The 21,951-nt window shown below is 38.8% G+C and overlaps 1 protein-coding gene across 1 annotated transcript; it reads left to right on the top strand.

Moving 5' to 3' along the window:
- The first annotated feature begins 4,444 nt into the window (after positions 1-4,444).
- On the top strand, positions 4,445-19,359 carry CLEC11A (C-type lectin domain containing 11A). Its single transcript, XM_072426143.1, has 4 exons — positions 4,445-4,827; positions 6,246-6,591; positions 13,091-13,282; positions 15,920-19,359. Exons 1-4 carry the CDS (start codon positions 4,663-4,665, stop codon positions 16,312-16,314), a joined length of 1,098 nt encoding a protein of 365 aa, XP_072282244.1. The 5' UTR covers positions 4,445-4,662; the 3' UTR covers positions 16,315-19,359.
- Positions 19,360-21,951: the final 2,592 nt, after the last annotated feature.

Below are 21,951 nucleotides of genomic sequence, written 5' to 3'. Positions count from 1 at the left end.
GATAAGCAGCACAAGAACTACCAGAGTACAAAGCCAAAGTCATACATAGGTGATCATTCCACCAAATGAGGTACAGAGGGTATGGGCAAAAACAGGGGTCACAGGCAGAGGTCGGTCAGGGCTGAGTACAAACAATAAGTCAAGGAACAAGCAATGATCAGCAACAGAAAATCACACAAGACTCCCTCTAGCACAGATTAGCCCAGCAAAACACTACAACAGGCACTGGAATTCGGGAGCAGAGAAGCTATAAAGACCCAGCAGCCAATGGCAGCATGGGATTGATCAGGAACCATTCTGCTAATAAATTGCAGCACAGCTCCAAATCCCCCTCAGCTGTGCAGTCTCAGTTCAGCACCCTTTTAAATGCCCCTAAATTGATATTGGTAATGTTGTGGGTTGTAAAATTTGGAAAGTTCGTAAAATAGTCACCAAATTTTTCGAGTGGGGGTGCATAGAGGAGTTTTTAAATTAACTGAAATGAACTGAAAGATTGAAATATGTCTGCTCCCAGGGGTCCAGTAGGACCATCCATTCCTTTGGCCAGCCCCCAGTGCCAGGAAGCATTGCACCTTACTGTGGGTCTGCACACAGGTCCGGTTCTGCCTGCCTCTCAGTATCTGCACATCATGCCATCCAACTGAAACCACTACTGCCGTTCTCTTTTCTGTGCCATGGCACCTCCACAAACGGATCATCCATTGATGCAGAGAAGTGGAAAGGCACAGGGAAAGCAAGCAAAGCTAACATTAAATGATTTCCCAAACATACATTTACATTCATTCTGAGATGGCTAAAAACTCTCCTTCACATAACACATTGGGTAAGCACTGGACACAGAATTGCTCTAAATTTCTGACAAAGAGAGAGCAAACAAAAATATTAGTTTATTTCTTTTTGTTGTCAAAAGAATAAATATCCCCTGGAAATGGGTGATCTACCGCTTTCTGTCTGCCACTGTCTATCACTTATATCTACTTTATAAGTGTGGGAGTGATAAAAAAAAGGTGTTTAGGCTGTTCACTTAGCCTAACAAAGGGTTCTAACCCTTGAAAAAAAAAAACTGCTGGCAATACATAAACTTTAAATGTTGGGCAGAGAGCTATTCACTTAGCAAAGTGAAGTATCCCACTGCAAAGGAAACCTCACTTAGCAAGCATTCAATTATGTGCAAGAAAAATCTTGTTTTTTAGGTTTCCCTACATAGAATTGGGTATTTTTTAGAAAGTGAATTTTCCCAACACACAAGTCAAGTGAATTAACCCTTGCAACATCGAACAGCTTATAACTATTCCATAAATCATACCGCTGCTTGGAGATAAATTGCCAATTATGGTATTGGTATTTCTCTTTAAATGAAAGAGATAAAAGCTGTGAATGGGTAAAATATGTTGTGCACCTGTAGAAGTGAAGATCCAGGTGGCAAGCAGAACCAGAGCAGGAACAGAATGTAATAATTCAATAAAAGTTCCAAGCTGTTTGGTTCTCCCTCCTCCACACTTTCTGGGACATGTTTAAGCATGAAAACATTTCTTTGTAGGGATGTGCATGATCCTTCAGCTTCACTTATTAACAGCTGTGACTGCCTTCCCTCAAGTCACAAATACTGATCTGAAACTTTTTTTCTTGAAAGCAGCTATTTTCCTGTTTGGCATTATGTAAGATATTACACAAGTGACCTGATTTTTCTGTACACTAAAAGGTGGACTGCAAATGTTTAAAGTGACACTTCAGTTAAAAAAAAAGAGCTGCAATGCAATGATTGTAGTGAATTGTATTGCAGATTCTTACCAGCTTATGCTCTAAGGATGCTGAAATAGTTTATGTGAATAAAAATTGTGAGCCTGGACACAAAAATCAGTTTGAGCCCTGTTCTCTGCAGAGATCTATGAAAACCAGCAAGATTGTAGGAAGAGACTACATCATGTTGAACATATATTGTATAACCAGCATTTGTTTTTATTTTCTATAGAACAGGAAAGGGTTAAAACCTCTATCAGTTTATGCAATCTACACCACATTAGGGAAGTTTCCCTTTATTTCTATGCGTCCCTGAAAAGCCCCTTAACTTGCAGTGTTTTTGAAAACTAAACTTACAAATAATCATGAAAATGCTTTTTAAACCAGTTATTTTCATCTGAATTTAACTCATTTGTATCCAAGTGCTTTGATCTGTAATATGTTTTGTCCCAAGTCACCTGGCACTATTATTTAATTTTGAAAACTGACACAACATATTTTTCTGGCATTTGTTTATTAAAACACTGGAATTATGGGGACGAAGAAATTTTCAAGCAATACCAATTCACACTCTATAAAAGACGGTTAGAACCATAGTTTCAAGCATAAATAAATGATAACAAGTAGTACCGTTGGCAGTTGAAAGTCCGGCCATCGATATTCTGGTTCCTTCAGTTGTCCAGCATAAATTTTGGAGTGCATTTTTAATACAGGGACCGCAGTACACTGTTTGGCCACTTATGTTTTGATGGCGCTGTTCTGCAGAAACAGCTGTTGGGTCTGCTTGCTACACTAAATACACATTGAGAGGTCCCTGCTGCCTGCTCCCTGGAACTGTGCCAGATGTCCACGGGTGCTGCGAGAGGAAGGCTGGCCTGTGTGTGGAGGTAAGTATAACCTTCAAAAATCCGGAATTTCCAAAAATCCAGCAGTCCTCAGGTCCGGAGATTGCTGGGTTTTTGAATTATAATTGTACTTACACTGACAACCCAGGACTAGAGAATATACCAGCAGAGTTTTATCATCAGCAGAAATACCGGCATTCCTGATATGGGAAGGTAAGTGGGGTGGGTGAAGATAGTCACAAAGCATCTTAACCCAGTTTATAACATAGTTAGAATTGGACTTTACATTTTTTGTAAGTAGGCAGGGACAGAGATAATGTTTATACAGATTGCAATGGCCCTTTTTTAAATTATATTTATAATAATATAATGATGATTTTTGTACAGGTTGACAATCAAAAACCTGGTCATCGTTAATCCAGGTCCTTCAGTTTACCGGTATGAATTTCAGATTGCATTTTCAATGCAGACAATGTAGTACACTGTTTGGCCACTAATGTTTTCATGGCACTGTTCTGCAGGAAACAGCTGTTAGGTGTGCTTGCTAAACTAAATACACGTTGAGATGTCCCTGCTGCCTGCTCTCTGGAACTGTGCCAGATGTCCACGGGTGCTGCTAGAGGAAGGCTGACCTGTATGCGGAGGTAAGTATAACCTTCAAAAATCCGGAATTTTCACAAATCCGACACTCCTCAGGTCCAGAGGTTGTCAGATTTTTGATTGTCAACCTGTATCTGATTTGGTATCAGTTTCCTGCTGTCCATGTACAGCAGGGATCAGACTAGAGGAGAGTGATGATGAGAAGGAGCAAATCAGTTGTTAGCAAGGAAAATGCTGATAAGAGGAGATAACATGGTAGCATAGAAATTAGTTTTTCTGTCTGCTGCTTCTCCTTTCATTGTCTAGTCACAGGTTGGTGAAGGGACAAGATGTATAAGTGTTACCTAAAGTGTATGTTAACTAAAAAGGAATATTGCACATAAAAGTATATATGTGCACACTGTGTTAGGTATAACTTGCCTTATTGTTTACATGCTTTTTTCTGGTGAAATACTTAGTGATCCTTCCAGTTCCCCTGCTTTAAGTTTTGATTCTGACCACATCATCCGTGGTATTGTGATGAGCTTGTATGGTGTGTTTTCAGCTTTTCCGGCCAGCCCTGATTTTTAAGCTCCTAGCAGGAACATTGCTACTTAAAGGTGAAACACATTTCCCAGGTGACCTAATTCTACTACATACCCCAAAGCAATGCAGGAATACCTCCAGGCATAAAAGAGGTGGCTGTATGGTCATGTGACTGTGAAAAATAAATTAAAACAAAAACAATCACAATTTTTTACTTAAAACATTTATTAAAAGAGTATATTGTGCTTTTACTAAATCTAATTTAAATACATTTTGACTGCAGCAGGGAAACATCAGGGCTCTGACTATGCCAGATAGGGCTGTTCTGTTCGACAGAACTGTGTAAATCTAAGCACTGCATGGGCGAGAATACATATTCTTGGCAGGTAAACAGCTCTCTCCTTAATGTATTTAGATGTTTGCTAGAATGAGGCTCTGAAAAGGTTTATGATTTTGACCCTTATGGTACTTGGATCCCATTAAGTACAAATTATTTTTTCTTTTTATAGAACTGGTTCTAGTGTTTCTAACATAACTATGGTGTTACATAATGTTTAGTGTTCTGATACTGCAAATCATTTAACTGAGAGAAGAACACAAATTAGCAATTGTTTTTATTCCGTATGTTGTACATATTGTCAGTAAATACTAACTTCAGCACAATATTACAGACAGGCCCACTCGACTCAAACTTTCCCCCTTGACTGTGTTTATTGGCCCAAACATGTTCTTTTTGACCACTGCCAGCAGTCGCTTGGAAAAAAAAAAGTCCTGACATTTCCTGTATTTAAGAACAACCTCATGTGAGGAATTCTGCTGGAGAAACAAAGAAAGTTTAGAAGAGACAGAAAAAAACTGAGCTGAGCATCAGAATTCACTGTCTGTAGTCACCGACATATGACCAGACATCTTATTTGTCAGGGAGGAAAGATCTTTATTTTCTTGCTTTAAGATGTTATGGAGAAGCATCTTCCTAATGCTATTGTGTTTGAGCCAATTCCCTGGCTGCCGAGCCGGGGAAAAGGAGAGCAAGGACAGAATTGCTGATGAAGAGTCTGAAATGGAAAACCGAATTTCAGCTGAAGAGCAAAGTACTGCTTTGGAAAACTTGAGAAAGGTAAGAATATTTTCACACAATTGGGAACAATTGAAATAACTTTTTGGATACTTTATTCCAGAACTCAAACATGCATCACAATGTGCATAATGTATTCTTTAAGGCATGTATTGGGTGACAAAAGAATGATTGGGAAATGTTTGGAACCCAACACAAAACATTGCGGTGAAGAATTTGAAGAAGCACAAAAGTCTCACATTTATAAAACTTTTTTTTTAAATGTTAACTGTGTCCTGGAAGGTAGCCAAATTTACCTCTAATATACCAGCATGGAAAGAGTAGCATGTGACTATATAAATAACCTCAAAATAGTAATAAATGGCATGATTTAAAGCAAATGCTCAGACAATTTTAGTTAAGATTGAAAACCTGGAAATTTTACAGAAAAAAATACTTCTAAAGGAAAAGAAAATCATTAAAATGTTTTATTAAATTATTATTACTTCTGTCTAAAGCTACCCAGATGACATTTCAAAAAAAGTAGATGGTAGGACTCTCTGATTGGGGTTGATGTTATCTGGAGTTTCTGGCAGTGTCATGTTTCGGTGACAGTGAGTTGGTAGAGAGTTTTTTAGGCAGTGTGTGGAGTAAAAAAATCTGCCGAAGGAATAAAAATCACACTTTAAAATGTACCTTTTCCCTGAATGGATTGTCTGGGATGTCAGGGGTTATGGGGTATTCTAATAGGAAAGGCAATAAGAATACATCTTTAGGTGTGCACTATTTAATTCAGTTTGTGTTTTATAGTCTTTAATGCTAGAGTGGAATTACATTAATCATCTATTCCTAAAATTGAATCCTTGCCTTCAAAAGCAATTCTACTAAAAAGGTTCAAAGCTGAACTCAAGCCTTTCATTCAGTCTTGTAGAGTTGTACAGTCTTCTTTCCTGTACTGAAATGATTTACTATGATTTTATTGCATACTGTGTGCTGTTGGCAGTGTGCATTAGAAGCTGCAGAAAATCAGCTTTAATGACTGAAGAATGTCCACCATCATCTCACCATTGTCTTCCTGTTGTTACTGCCTCCACCCTTACCCCTTTCATTCAATGGAATTTAGTTCTCTTAATCAAGGAGGTTTAGTTCTAAATCTGGGTGTTATCACATGTTTTTAGGAAGCTATGTTTGGCACCCAATTTACATAATATTGCATAGTAGTTCACAGATATCCAGTAATAGTTTTGCTGGGTCTAAAATAAGTTAGGTAATGAAAATGTTGGTGAGTGGGAAAGGGAGGGATCAGGGAAGGCAAATATAAGCAGAATAAATTTAGAGGAGCTAAGAGGAGGGACTAAGTAATGGAGGAATGAGTCGCAGAAGTTCTGATATGTTGTTTAAGGAAAACAAATTGTGTTGTTTAGGAAATAAACCCATTTGCTAACATTTGCACAATTTTCAACACAAGCATGGTCTTTTAGTTCCTGCTAGGTCATCTCGAAGTCACAGATCCACCAGAGAAACCTCTGATGCCTCCTAAATCTGAAGCAAGGTTATCCTTTAACATCACATTGTTAGCAGTTTCCAAGAAAGAGGAACATAAAGAGATTGACTCACAACAGGAAGAGGAGGATGAAGAAGAAGAAGAAGAACAGGTGGAGGTGAAGGAGAAAGAGACAGAAGAAGAGCAGACAGAGGTGGAAGATGTGCTAGAGGAAGAAGAGGACAAGGATGGTGAGATATCTATAGAAAATATGGTAACAGAAGCAGCAAGGACAACACAGGTGCCAACTACAGTACCAGCAGATGACAACTTGTCTTATATCAGTAAGTATGTTTACTTAACAAGCTTTCTATATGCAATTATTAAATCCAGGGTAATTCTGGAGATGGTTTATTTAATTATATGATGAGATATTTAGCAACACTCCCACAGGGCTGTTTCCCTGTTGTTCAATTTGTACCCCAAAACTATTCATATTACGGTAATCTAAAGCCCAAATCCAGGTTGGGTAACATACCTCTTCCCTATGGGTAGACAGGTGACCAGTCCATACTGCTTACTGAAAGTACTGTAAGCCCAGGCTGGAGTGATGCTGCACCCATGGTGGTGGTGTTCATAATGACCAGGTATTACAAACTAATGAATTTAACCCACAAGGGCAGCAGCAAAATCAGGCTCATTGCATTGTGTTATTAGTTTAAAGATGGGAGTATGCTGACAGGAGAGAACAGAAAGAAAAGAGTAATTATCATCAGTCTTGTGTTGCTCCTTCTTTGTCCAGAACACTAGGGGCCATCAATCAATTTCCATGCTAAATTGTCAGGGACATTTGCTAGAAGTACTTCATGGTTCTTAACAGTTCTGACTCAGAGAAACATTTCTGCATTAATTTAGTAAAAGCAGGGCTAAATCATCTCTGCTAAGAACAGAGACATCTTAGCTCTGCGGATACTATGGTCTTGCATACGTGAAGATGTAAGGTACAAGTCATTTGAAGGCTTCAAAGCTCCAAATACACTGAAAGCTGTTCAGTTATAACCAGAGGTGTGCAGCACTGAATACACATGCACTAATAGACAGAAATTAAATAAAAATGTCATTGTCACTGAATAAGAGGACCCTCTACACCACCAGGGCTTTACCTGATATGCATGTTCTTATTGCTGTTGGACAATGCTGGAACAATCCTGGTGACTGTCCATACAGGCTAGGCTGATGTTTATAGAGAACTAGTAAATGCGTGCCAAAAGTCCAGAAAGGCAGAAGCAAACAGGTACAGGGATTAAGAATACTTTGTTGTATACCAGCGCACCAACAGGTAATATCAGAACATGGTAACAGAATCAGAAAACAATGTATGATCAAGTAAGCTAAGTAGCAGACAGAACAAAGCTCAGTTCAAGATACAAACACCAGCTGCAGAGTACATATATCTAGACAATGAGCTGGAGATGAATACACGAGTAAATAGACACAGGTGTGAAGTGCACATCCACATCCTGGAATCTGCAGGGTCTCCATCAGAAGGCAGCATAACAGCGGAAAGCGTAACTGGCTGCAATAAGATGAGCAGTCCACAAAATGGAGCATTCAAGGCACAACCAGTTCTGAAGTTTATTTGGGGTTCTGACAGATAAAGTAGATTCCTTTTGTATATTCACTGGTCCCTGTTCTGTCACTGGCGCCTACATCATCCTCCTTTTTCTACAATTATTGATGTTCAGCCATCTTAATTGGCCAGACATATTGGATGCACAGGAGTACATTCTGATCCCAACCTACCACTAAGAGACTATGAATCTCATTGCTGTACTCATGGGTATTGCAGGTGGTACAAACCTAACCATATATTATATAAGAAAAATAAATCCCACCAACTCCAATTTTTTATGGATAAAATTGACCGTGGCACTTTATGGTTTAAATATTTTTCTAATAAATACAATCACTTTAATAACTTATCACAATAACCACCAACTTTTTTCCCAATCATTATGACTCAAAATAAATTATTTACCTTAAAACACAACGAGCCTCCCTCATATAAAGAGGAGACAAACCACATAAAATGGGACAAAGAAAGCGTAATTGGGGAAGGGAGCTTCACTTGCTCAAAGGGTGGAATCACCTGAGGAGCTGAAGTAAGGTGCCCCCCTATTTATATCCCCTTATCCACATGACGTAGAATCTATTAGAATGGCCTGAGACACACCTTTATTCCTTTTTCCTGCTTCCAGACCTGTCAAATGTTTGAAAAGCCAGCTACCATTGTTTTGTTAAAGCACAGATTGCTTGTTAGTCCATCGCCCACCCCACTCCACCATTCTTGTTCTCAAAAATGCTAGTTGTCTGACTGTAAAGCTAATCTTTTGGTTTTAGTAATGTCAGGGACATAAAACAAGCATTTGGATAACTGTGTGGCAATTAGCTGAACGCCTGAGCTGCATTCTCATGGGTTTCGATCAGGGGTTTGCAAAATGTTATGGCCACTAGGCCCCTTATGGGGTGGGCGGAAGCACACTAGGCCGGACCCGCCCTAATGGCTCTGCCCACCACCAGGGAATGCCCCCTGAAGTGAAATCCCTCTCTTCGGTATGCATTGCGTTGGAGAGGGATTTACCTTCAGGGAGCTTTCCCTATTTACCGCGGCAGCGGAAGAATCAACGCCAGCCGCTGTAAATAAGGCAGCAACCGCAAGGGGGCAGCACCAGAGCTCCAGCGGCTCGGGCTGGTAGTTCCTAACGCCACCTGGCCGATCCGCTGGCAACCCGCCACTCCGGAGCCGCGGGTTGCCGGCCAGCATTAGGCCGGATCGGGCAGGGGGCGTTAGCCCGGAACGAACTACCGACTAGGCCGTATCTGACCTAAAGGCCGGAGTTTACAGACCCCTGGGTTAGATCATCACCTATGGAGTTGGTATTTTTAGAACCGTCTCAAAAATAGCAGCACACATACTCTCTGAGTGAAAGGTTCACTTTAGGAGTTTTCACCTGACAGGGTCACTTTTTTTTTCTAATACAGGTTACAAAAACTGAGGGTACCATGTACCTTTAATACGACATAGTATTGGGCGATACACTACTTCTTGTTTGTAGCTTTGGAGTTACTGTAAGTATTATTACATAACTGATGTGGAACATGTATAGTGCTGGTTGGAAGAAAGGATACTGCTACCCATACTGGCACATGTTCAGCCCACACATGCTGCCTGTTACAGACTGTTTTCAAGGAGACAGCATGGCATCATACCACTGACCACCAGCATGAGTTCTTAAGCCACAGAGATTCCATTCTAGTGACATTCCCAACATTCCTCAAGAGAAATGACGACAGTGATTCTTCACATGCACAAAAAAGGTGGGTAGGTGCGAAGTCACACCGGAAATACCTAAAGCTGTACTATCAACTCTGGTAACCTTTAGGAATACAACTGGTGGATTGAGGGGTAAGGTACATACATTCCACCTAAACTTATTAAAGTCCTACTGCAAGCATAATATTTGTTTTCTGAAGTTCAGCTTTACAAAGATTGATACATATTAATTTTTTTTCAATGAAGGCGAGTGCACTTTAGTGTAGATGCAATGGTTCCTGGAAAGTGTTAACATCTCACGGATTGTAGCTGCAGCTTAACTCAAACTGAGAGTAAACCTATGGGGGTTGTTACCAGGGTTACATCTGTACAATGAACATTTGTCCCTAGAAGATGTAACAGTCGGTATCTGTGTTGCAGCTTTCAGGAGATAATCATGCAGGAAATGCCCCAGTGACATTTATGCAAGACAGGGAATTAAGCGACTCACCTTCTCTACAAAACTCACCAGGACTCCAAGAGCACACCACAAACCACAGAGCCAGCAGCCTAGACTCTGAGGTCATACATGTATTCTGAGCCACAAGCAAAGATAAAACTGCTTTCTCAGATCATTTTTTTCCACAACTAAGCTGGGAAAAAGCAGAGATTGGTTTTTCAGCATGGGCTGTGGTATTGGTTTATTTTCTTTAGTAGTTCCACATAGACAGAAAGCATGATTATTACCATGCTACATAAATGTGAGATGCTCATGTATGTCAAGAAGTATCACTGAAAACATTAGTTTTAAAATTCAGCACACTGGATCTGAACCACAGGAAACAAATAACAATGGTATGACTATATTTTGTAAAAATATTAACACAGAAAAAAAAGCTATCAAGATGGTATGACGTGGAAGTGTGAGCAACGGAATATATTACAGCCTTGGAGCATTTCCATGCCAATATAAAAGCTTAAGGAAGAATCTGCTTTCATTTACAGTGCAAGCAAATATAAATTTTAGGTACACCTTCCCCAACAGTTAGTGGTATATTTATAAACAATTAGCATTGTGAATTTAATTAACAAAAGCACTTGTCTATTTGTTGTGTGTATGAAGATGAGTGAATGTACTTTGTTGTATTTGAAATGTATTAGGCAAATAAAGCCGAATGTACTGAGTAGTGCACTACATAGACTTATAACAACCAGTAGGAAATAGGAGCACACCCACCATGTACCTTAGTAACCAGACGTAATACAATGGCCCGGATTTATTGAAGCTCTCCAAGGCTGGAGAGGATACACTTTCATCAGTGAAGCTTGGTGATCCAGCAAACCTGGGATGGTTCTGGCCAAGGATTGAAAACATTTGCTAACAAATAACAAATGACTTAAGAAATCAATATCAGGTTTGCTGGATCACCCAGGTTCACTGATGAAAGTGCATCTTCTCCAGCTATAAAGTTTTATTAAATCAGGCCCAATGTGTTCATTAGATATAATTCGTAATACTCACCTCCTGCTGGCCTTTAAAGTAGACATAACTGTACATTAAAGTACATTCCTTCAACCCTAGTTACCTTTTGAGTACACTTGCAAATAAGCACAGAATAAATAAACACTTTCCTTAAACAAATTTACAATGCAAATTATTTCTAAATATATCCCCTAGAGTTAATGAAAAAGTAGGTCTCAAATTAGGACATGTATTTCATCAACCCAAAGATCTGCAGTGCTTTGTTCATATTGGCCCTCGCAGCCAGATAAATGCAGTGCTAATCAGCTGTATTGACCTCTATGGATTGCCCATCAATTAGTCCATGAGAAAATGAACAATAGGGAAAAGCTTATGCAGGAGTTATTGAGACAGATTGAAAGACTCACTATGGTTCAATCAATACGAAACTATCTTTTCATTTCTCTTGTTTCCTATACAGGTGAAATGAGTAAAAAGCAAACAGCATACTGCCTCAATAGCACATACAATTGTAAGCTTTTAATAAAATTAAAACCGGAGGAGCTCCAGGGTGTTGCTAGGAATTAGGCGGTGCGCATTGCACTGAATTCTGGGTGTGCATTTTTACCTACAAAGTATGCTTTATTAGCTATACCACAGGTGACAACAGACAATTATGTACAAACTTTAACATATCTTTCCATTCTATTCCACTATGTTGAAATATACACTGTAATGTATACTGTATATAGTTAAACACACACAAAACAGTATATTATGCACTGAATTGTGTAAACACAGAGTGCAGGACCCAGGAGTGTGAAACACAGAAAGTGTAGGAAATAAAGGGTGCGTAAATCACAGTACGATTTAAGTATTGCGCACAGTTAAATGTACTTACAACCCCTCCATTACCAAGCCTCATTTTATCTAAGCCTCAGGTAACTCTTATTAACAGGGATTTACAACTTTCTACTTTTTTCCTGTATCCTTTCCTTCACCTCTTTTTTTCCCTTTTTTCTCTTTTTTTCTCTTTTACTCCCTTTATCATTGTCTTTTCCCATACCAAAATAATATCTCTTAATACCCACATACCCCATACCTAATTCACACAAGAACCTATCAAAACTCAACATACAAATAATGGAAGCCTACAGACTGATCTGATAGCCCCCCATCGGAATATAGGCCCCCATTCCACCCCTTGTTTACCTTAAGTTTAGTACCCCACTTTCTTCTTTCCCCCCCTCACTCCATCAAAAATACAGCACAAAAAACCTAGAATCTACTGTTGTATTGCTGACAGCACATGTTGAAACTTACACAATGCAATCATTAGACTTTCAATATATTGACCTATATGGCTGAGCCTAACTGCTAGTTAGGTGAACTGGAGGTAGTATCTCTCTTTCTTTTGTTGGAAATGCTTTATTTTATTTATTAAATGTCCTATACACTTTAATGGTGTATATAATAGCATGCATAACAATTTAATATTTGAGATTGTTGCAGTACAATTATGTTGAAAAGGGTTATAATCCTGGCTCTCAAAATAATAGTTCCTACAATGGTATGCATGCAACCATCCATGTGCCACTAAATTGTTGCAATAAAGTTTAAACATGGATTCATCTGCAAATGCTGCTAGCTGCAAATTCTACAAACGCTATTCTTTTATTACACATTATATATGTTACGATTCATGCATAACCTATGCTTTAAACATTTAAAACATACTTTGTGATGTAACAACATGTGTCAGTGTCGCCTATAAAGCATGGGCACAAGGATTGTTGCACCAAGTGCGGTGATGGTCTAATACATTTTAGGACATTATACATTTTATGGACATGACATGTATAAATTCAGACTGCAGGAATATATATATATATATATATATATATATATATATATATATATATATATATATATATATATATATATATATATATATTGTGTCTCTAGTAATGGCTTGTGAACACGTAGTGTAAATTAGGATGCAGTTATCCTTTTTTCTTTTTCCCAGGGTACCTTTCCTTTTAGCTTTTCCTTTTCTTCTCAATTACAGTGTCTAGACTGAGTGGCATTGAATCTGCAATTCATCGTCTTAACGTCCAGTTCTATGGCTTGGATGTTAAAGTGTCTCAGATGTATCAGAGTCTTTCTAAGATGCGGAATAAACTCAGCGAAGCAGAGGATTCCATCACCACTGTGTCAGAAATGAATCTCAGGAATCAGAGACAGATTGGACAGATTGAAGGTAGGAATGCCAAGAAGCAACATGTGTTGGGCTGTTGTTTATCAAGCTTATTTCTTGTTTTAATTATGTCTTCCTCCACTTTCCTGTGGGACTCTCTTTTACATGCTGAATAAAATGTAATCATTCAGAAATGCACAACTTACAACAACAGTGTAGCAAAACAGGTAGACAAAGTTTTCTGGGCCCCTGACACTGGGCAGTAAAGCCAATTCAAAGGTTTGTATTGCTTTACTATTAATTACAACAATAGAAGCATTGAGGGATAGACATAGGGAGGTGCAAAGTGTGCAACTGCATGTGGGCCCAAATTGTTGGGCAGTTCTTCACAGGAGCCCAGTGTTGGCTGTGTCTGGCACTGGAAGCATTATTAAAGTTAGAAGAAGGATTTGTGTATGTGTTTTTTAAACATATTAACTGATATATCAGACCAGAGAGAATGTTGTCATAACCCACAGAGCACTTGGACAAGTGGCAATAAATAAATTATATTTGCAGGTTGGTCAAGTGTTGATTTAATGTAGCAATGTAATACGAAAAAAATACAAAATTTACTATCGCCTATGACTGTCCTACGCCTAGTAGACGTACTCAGGACTGGAAATTTCAGATTCTAACAGATTCTGGTTGGAGCAGTCTTTTTTTATATTTAAAAGGTTTAAAATGTTTATTTTTGCTGAAAAATCACTGTGAATGGTATATTTAGCTGATGTTAGAAACCGTGGACACCTTGGGGCCAGTCTGAATACATTTTTCTGTTCTGTTCACCTGAGAAAACATTTTTATCTACAATGGAAAAATTGCAGGATCACCATCTGAAATTTCAGGATGGCATATTAGGTAAAGTTTCTGGGTCTCCCTCCACCATGTTTGAAAGTCTCAGCATTGCAAAAGTCAAACTGTGACTTAATTGCAGTAAACAAAAATTAACTTTGATTTTTTCATTAAACAAAATATATCAACATAAATGTGTAAATGTGTAAAAATTTAGGACACCCTACTCCAATTAGCTAGCCCCTTTGACTGAAATAACTGCAATGAGACATTTCTTGTAGCCATCTACCAGTCTAGGACATGGGTTTGAGGAAAGTTTGCCCCACACTTCAATGTAGAATTCTTTCAGCTGTGAGATGTTTGAGAGTTTCTTGCATGTACAACCCATTTTAACTCACCCCACAGCATCTCAATAGGATTAAGATCTGGGATATGACTCGGCCACTCCAGGACTCTCCATTTCTTAGTATCAAGCCAGTCCTTGGTGGATTTACTGGTATGTTTTGGGTCATTGTCATGTTGCAGGGTCCATGTCCACTTCAGCTTTTTTTCCTTACAGATGGTCTCACATGTTCCCCAAGCACTCTGTGATACACCATAGAATTCATGGTAAATTCTATGAATGTGAGCTGGCCAGCAAAGCATCCCCAAACCTTGACACTTCCACCTCCTTGCTTCACAGTTGGTATGAAGTTCTTTTCCAGGAATCCAATATATGGTTTACACCAAAACTCTGTTCTGGTGTCCAATTAATTCAGTTTTAGACTTATCAGTCCAATGAATATTATTCCAGAATTTCCCTCTGGCAAACTTCTGCCTGGCCTTGATGTTTCTCTTAGAGAGCAAAGGTTTCCTCCTTGCACACCTTCCATGCAAGATAAAGTTGTGCAGTCTCTTTCCAAGTCTAGAGGCATGCACTTTCGCATCAACAGTAGCAAGAGCCTGCTGTAGCTCCCATGATGACATTTTCGGGTTTTTGGAGACTTCTTTTAGCATCTTGTGGAACTTGCATGTGAGGGCAGATCTGAGCATGTTGGCAGCTGTTATGAAAGTCCTCCACTTTTTTCTGGAGAGTGGAATGGCTGATTTCAAATTCTTTTGAGATCTTTTTAAATCCCTTATGACTTATAGGCTGCTACAACCTTCTTTCTGAAGGCCTCAGACAGCTCTTTTCTTCCCCTCCTCAACAGCCAGGAGCAAACCACACTAAATGTCGGAGGTTTCAGAAGGGCAAACCTGCTTCAAAATGCTAAGTATTTGGGAATGCATGAGTAACGATGTTCTAATCATGTGCATCATGTGTGTGGTTTGAGCCATATTAAGTGGGGCTGTCCTAATTTATTCCTTATACCAGAAATTGCATTTTATAAAAATTGAGACTAAATATCCATATGCCCAAGAACGTTACAAAAACACACAAGTTTCATAGGGTGTCCTAATTTTTTCACATGACTGTATATATGGTTTAGATACAGATTACAAGTTGTAACATTGCAGCATTAAAACTCAAAGATCGGTGTGTGTGCTGTTATTAACTTCCTTTATCTTCTCCATCAAAAAAGAAATTTCAGCCAAATAAGACACTGCAAGTTTCTCAAATTATGACTGACCTGTCTCCTACTGAACACCCTGTTCAGGCTGCCTGAAGATGGTGAAACTGAATTAACAAAGATTTTAGTTTTGTTATGCAATCCAGACAGCAAATTTTGTATAAATGTTTTTGGTTAATTATAGTTAGCAGTGAGCTCAGACAAGACTTCTTTTCAAATAAATGTAGTATTGTAGTATAACTATAGGTTTTTACAACTGCTATTTTCACATACTGATACTAATGCCAATAATGTTTGTTCTTCTTGTGTTTTGTAGGTTGTATGAAAGGCAAGAGATACATACGTAAGTGTTACCTCATCTTCCAACATTTTGAAGACTATGATACAGCACAAAAGCTGTGCTACAGCCGTGGGGGAAACCTGGCAATGCCTATTGATCAGCAAGAATTTGCAGCTGTGGCACAATACGTTCATGATGCCTTCTACCCCTTTAACTGGCCTGTATGGATTGGCATTAATGATCGTCGATCTGATGGATTATACCTGTTTGAGAATGGGCATCGGGTTTCTTATTTTAACTGGTACAAAGATCACTTAGTGACACAGCCAAACGGTGGAGTCCTGGAAAACTGTGTGTCCATCTCCTCAGATGATGGAAAGTGGTGGGACAATGACTGCTCCCGGAGGATGTACTATGTGTGCGAATACTGAGCTGCTGAGAGTGAAAAGTTCTTCAGCCTCTCCTAAAACTGATATGTCAGCTTCAGCTAGTCATTAGTAAGTAAAAATATAACTGTATGTTTAATAAAAAAACCTGAAATTTGTACTTGTCCCAGCAGCCGCTGAAAAAACTCCACTAACATGGTGACCATTTCTGAAGATAAGACCTATTTCCAGCATTCACACTACATTACTCAAATCTAACGTCATTGTTAGACATTTTATCCCAACATTACTTGCCATAACATATGCACATATTAAAAGTACAAGATTTTGAAGGTACACGTCAAGCAAAATAATAATACATACACTAAAAGTATGTGCAATCTAAAAAAAAGTAAAAGGAGAATGTATATTACAAGACACCTAGCTCTAATATCCTCTATTAGTTTTGGCAATGATACAATAAATTGCAATTCCATAGACAGAGAGAAGAGTGGGCTGAAGAGCCTCAACACAACCAAGCCTGGGGGGAATGGAGGTCACAGAGGACCACATATCCAGGCTTCCTTCCAAAGGTTAGCCAAACATGAAAACGGATCCTGCAGAGGAGGATGATCTCATATTTAAGAATCAAGTCAAACCAAATACAACTATATGATGATTGAAAGGTATTTAAGACCATAAACCTAAAGACACAATTTACCTCTAAGATATAAGACATACCCCCACTCAAACTTCAGATACATTAAAGCACTTTTGCACCATATTTTGAAATCAGTTCAAATAACTTTACAATATTCTGAGGACATGGATAATGAGAACAGTCTGCCCAAGGGTAACTTACAAATAGTATATGGATTTGCATTTTACTGTATCTTTGACAATACTATTTAAACACAAATAAGATTGTGATATGAAGGAATGGTTGTAGGCAGACTGGAGATGTATTATAAGTCCTTTACAACAATGAGGGGTGCTGCAATACACATGTTATGCTCCAATCTCCTTTAACCATTATGTGTTCGAACATAGTTTTATTGATTTTGTATAAAAAAATGCTATTGCTATTATATTGGTGTACTTTTAGTATGCTAGATCATTCAAAAGCCACATGGTTGAAACACACTGAGAGGGGAACTTTACAAATTCACAAAAAAAAAAAAGGTTTCCCTGCACACCCCCTAGCAGTCAGCAACAACCTGTCTAATCTCTCTTACCAGCACTCCATACCAATTGCTTGCTAAGCCTGCAATAGCATCAATTCACGAAGCAACAAACTTAAAATCATGGTAGTTTTCACTTCACAATCAATTAACAAAAATGAATTGTAACTGTATTGGTAAATGTGTAATTTTTCTACATGAAAAAGATAATAGCTACATGTGGTAAATTTAGGAGGTCTGCAACAAAACCTTTAGTGAATTGATCAAAGATTAGATCCAGATGGGTCCTTTCTGTTCACACACTGTGGACTAACAAATGCCAGACTTTGTTTTAGCTGAACAACCCCTTAAGGAAATATGTCATGTTCATCTAGTAGTTAATAAATATCATACCCTTAAAGAGACAAATATTCTTCAGTGCATTTGGTAGAGTTCTATATCAGACACCTACGTCATAGAGGCCTCTCCTTTTGATTTAGAGCTTGGCCAATCAACAAGCCTAGCCAGTAATAGACAATTGTATGGTCTTGTTGGACTGTGGGGTATATGGAGTTAATAAATGACCATAAACATTCTGTACAATGTGCTTGCAGGATTTCAGAAACTTTATGGGCTCAGATAAGAGACCTGCTGAATAAAAGCAAGGTTTACTGCAAAGCATATTACTCTGTTTTCCCAAAAATAGGACAGTGTTTAATTTTTGCTCCAAAAATGCATTAGGGACTATTTTCAGGGGATGTCCTATTTTTCATGAAAACAATCGACATTTATTCATGAACAAAAAATTAAATTTATTCAAATAAAGTCATGTCATCACATTCTGGAACATCATCATAACTCTCCAAACCCTGAATTCCATCTTGATTTTCTTGTGACTCAATTTCCTTTAGAGCCATTGACCATTTCTAATGTCTAGCAATAATGCTTTACCTAAATGTGTACATTTTGTCCATGTATTTATATATATTGTAGCTTCTTTTCGGGGTAGAGCTTAGATTTCGAGCATCCTCAAAAGTTTGGAAAAATCATGCTAGGGCTTATTTTCGGGGTAGGTCTTATTTTCTGGGAAACTGTATTTTTGTTTTTAGTGCTTGCCTACCACATGGAATGTTCAAGTCAGAGCTTAAACACAAACAAGCCCTTTTGGCCCCCACATGACAACCTTTAGACCTGGTGCTTGGCCACTCATGCATGGAGCTGTGCATTGTGAAAGAAAATGGAGTGAAACACATATTTCCCCATATTCTTTAGCAACAGATATTTCTTGGGGATCAAGCAGGAGAATGTGAAGGCAGGGAATGTGGACAGCTAGAATGTGGGGTTAGGACATACACCCCTCTAAATGATTGTTTACAATTAAGAGTACTGCTAATGCAAGAGCACCCAAAGACCTTTTAGACAACTTGTCACTTCCAACCTTTTGGAATTAACTTGGGGAAGGCCCTTCCAACATGGCTGTACATAGGACCTGCACTTAGCCCCGACCTCGACTCCACTGAACACCTTTGAGATTATTGGAGGGCAAATTGTAAGCCAAGTCTTCCTCTCAAAATTACCACCTGACCTCACAAATCCATTTTTGGCTAAATGGGCTTAAATTCACACAGACATACTGCTAACTCATATGGAAAGCCTAATCACATGAGTGGAGGCTGACCTAGCTTCCAAAAAGGGCCAACTCATAATTTTGGTATAGGATGTCAAACACGTTCATGTATGTTGGATAGTAAAGTATCCACAAACTTCAGCCATATAGTTAGGAACACATGACAGCTTTCTTTTGACAGTAAAAAACATTGCTTTTATTGTCTATGATAACATTTTATACTCTGTAGTTTGGCTCAGGTATTTGTATGAGTTATACATTCTGAGTTCTGTTGTTTCTACTTGTACCCTGGCTGAGGAAAAATAAATAAAAAATAAACTATAACTTTATGCTTTGCTTTTTTTTATTTTAGGGCAAGCTAGGGTAGCTTTAAAATTACAGTACCTAATAAAGTACATCCAAGTTTACAGGGGTTATTTAATGCAAGGCCTTGCAGACAGTGGTAGAGGATAAATAAAATCTAGATGTATTAAAGGAATCACCTGGGCATCAGTCAATGGCAGAAAAAAAAATCAACCTTCCCCTGTAGTTTTGATGAGTATTAGCACAACAGCAGTCATTATTTGTTTTTTAATCTGTAGAACACACTCCAGCGGTTAGTCATGCTAGGCTTCTTGGATTCAGGGGTCCTACAGACCTTAAATAATTCTGGGGATTCTTGCCCTGCCCAGCAGTACACTTAAGTTGATCTGTGTAGGATATTTCAAGTCAATGGGACGAGGGAAAATGTGGGATTGATGGGTCTATATCTTCAACCTTAGCAGTATGAGTCCAAAAGGCTAGCATATGTTTATCTTGTGTAGCAACACATCTCCCTGCTCAGTAATTACTTTATACAAGGAGAAAAGACTCTTCTAGATAATAAATCCAGATGCTGGTGACAAATATGAATGCTGTTTTAAAACTCCTCAATAGTATGCCCATGAGTAGCTGTAAGCCAGAAGTAAAAGAAGACTTTATTTGATTTCCGGCTGTTCTCTTAGCAAAGAAATGCATTATTCCTAATGTTTTTTTACATTTTCTTTCAAATGATTCGACATAATTTGACTCCTTTAGTAAATCAATCCTAATGTCCTTTTTCATCTAAACAAATTTAAAATATTTCTAGAGGGTCTAAACTCTCCCATTCCTTGGTTAGTGGTCCTGACGGATCCATGAATAACAGGCACTGAATGACTGCAATTAAAGTGAAAAGAGGAGAGCGCAGCAGGTATCCATAAAGAGAGTTTCCAAATTTAGCAACAAAACCCCCAACATCTAATTTGGGGAGAACAAAATTTTCCCACAGTGCAAAAACTTACTTTACATTGAGAATTTGGAAATGTGGCCTAGACCACTGGTTATGCTGGTTATGGCCCTGCCTTTGACCCTTATTATATGGTAAATCTATTACTGGTTAGCAAGCTATAAGCAAAAGATTAAAAAAAATATTTTATGTTCACCACTTTTTATTACAAATATTATTCAATGTGATCTAGCATATTAGGTTATTGTCCCCCATTCTTGTATGATGAGCAGGGTGATCTTCATCCAGATGCTGCTCAGAAAGAAAGGAACCCTACCTATAAGAGAAACCTGTACAGCAGGGGTAGGCAAACTCCGGCCTTTAGACCAGATACGGCCCAGCCAGTAGTCCGTTCCGGCCTAATGCCCCCCTGGTCGATCCGGCATAATCCCAGCTGGCAGCGGTCGTCAACCTGTGGCTCCAGAGCTGCATCCGGCTCTTGAGCCTCCTTTCTCTATTTACCGCAGCCAGCGTTAACACTTCCACCGCCGGGGTAAGGGGACATTCCCTGTCCACCATATGAATTGCAAAGGAGAGGGATTTCCTTTCAGGATTTCCCTTTAGGGGCGTTCCACATTCCCTCTCCTGTGTATGCATTGCAGGGTAGAAGGATTTCCCTTCAGGGGCGTTCCTGGTGGGGCGGAGCCATCAGCATGGGACTCAAGAGAGAGTCCGGCCTAGTGTTCCTTCTTGACCTGCTAAAATGGCCTAGTAGCCAAAAAATCAATGTTTTTTTTGCCAGCACCACCTCTAGGTGCAGGGACTGCTAATCCAATGCTAAAAATGTGCATGTGACACCACTGCTTGTCAACTTGTGATGACATCTGTTACTTCTAGATGCTGAAAGGATCCTCAAGCAGCAACATTTACAGCCAAAGACCTCAGCACTGGGAACAGTGTATAAGTAAGCAAGAAGCCCTGGTGACAAGAGTGTTATAGGACCACAGTTTTACATTAATATTACACATTATTTATATAGAGCCGACATATAACACAGCGCTGTACATAAATTTTAATGTTTAAATGCCAGGAGACTTTTGATGACAGAAATGAAGGAAGGTGTTTAACGAGAGTTTGTCTCCCAGCTCAGTTTAAATTCAGATCTATAGCTTTAAAGAAATCCTGCAAAATGAATATTATCTCTACATCCTGAATACAATCATTTAGATACACATAATTGCATCATAAAATGTGTTCAAGTGAGTGGCTTGCTGCTGGAAAATTTGGAGTTTATTGTCTGGAAAACTAGATTTTGTTTGTATTCTTTATTCATGGTGATCAGGGACTTTTTGTTTGAAACGGGTACTAACCAACCTAAATGAAAACAAATAAAGAAGCCAAATAATGTGTTACATTTACACATTGCATTATTGAGGCTCTAACTAAAATAGGCAGCCAAGACTAATCGTAAAAAATGACCCCAAATCTGACAAAAACAGCAAAAGTACATTTAGGTCCAATAAAAAAAACTTCCTGCAAAAAGTTTGAAGCCCCAACCCCAGCCAAGGACACAGAAATACACTCTTGACATCCTACAGGTACTTGGGTATCCAAGGCATACTTTAGGTCTGCTGTAGTGGTTTGCCACTCCAGGTGGACTGTTATCTACACACTAGCAGTCACGAGGGCAG

This window comes from Pyxicephalus adspersus, chromosome 11 (assembly GCF_032062135.1).
Source record: "Pyxicephalus adspersus chromosome 11, UCB_Pads_2.0, whole genome shotgun sequence".
In the NCBI taxonomy this organism is placed as follows: domain Eukaryota; kingdom Metazoa; phylum Chordata; class Amphibia; order Anura; family Pyxicephalidae; genus Pyxicephalus; species Pyxicephalus adspersus.
Note: the sequence above shows the minus strand (reverse complement) of the source record. Positions and strands in the feature narration are given on the sequence as shown.

Excerpts from the sequence above, each read along its gene's own strand:
- CLEC11A (XM_072426143.1), top strand. The coding sequence starts at position 4,663 with ATGTTATGGAGAAGCATCTTCCTAATGCTATTGTGTTTGAGCCAATTC. Across the intron at positions 6,592-13,090 it reads TGACAACTTGTCTTATATCA|TGTCTAGACTGAGTGGCATT; the intron begins GTAAGTATGTTT and ends TCTCAATTACAG. Across the intron at positions 13,283-15,919 it reads ACAGATTGGACAGATTGAAG|GTTGTATGAAAGGCAAGAGA; the intron begins GTAGGAATGCCA and ends TGTGTTTTGTAG.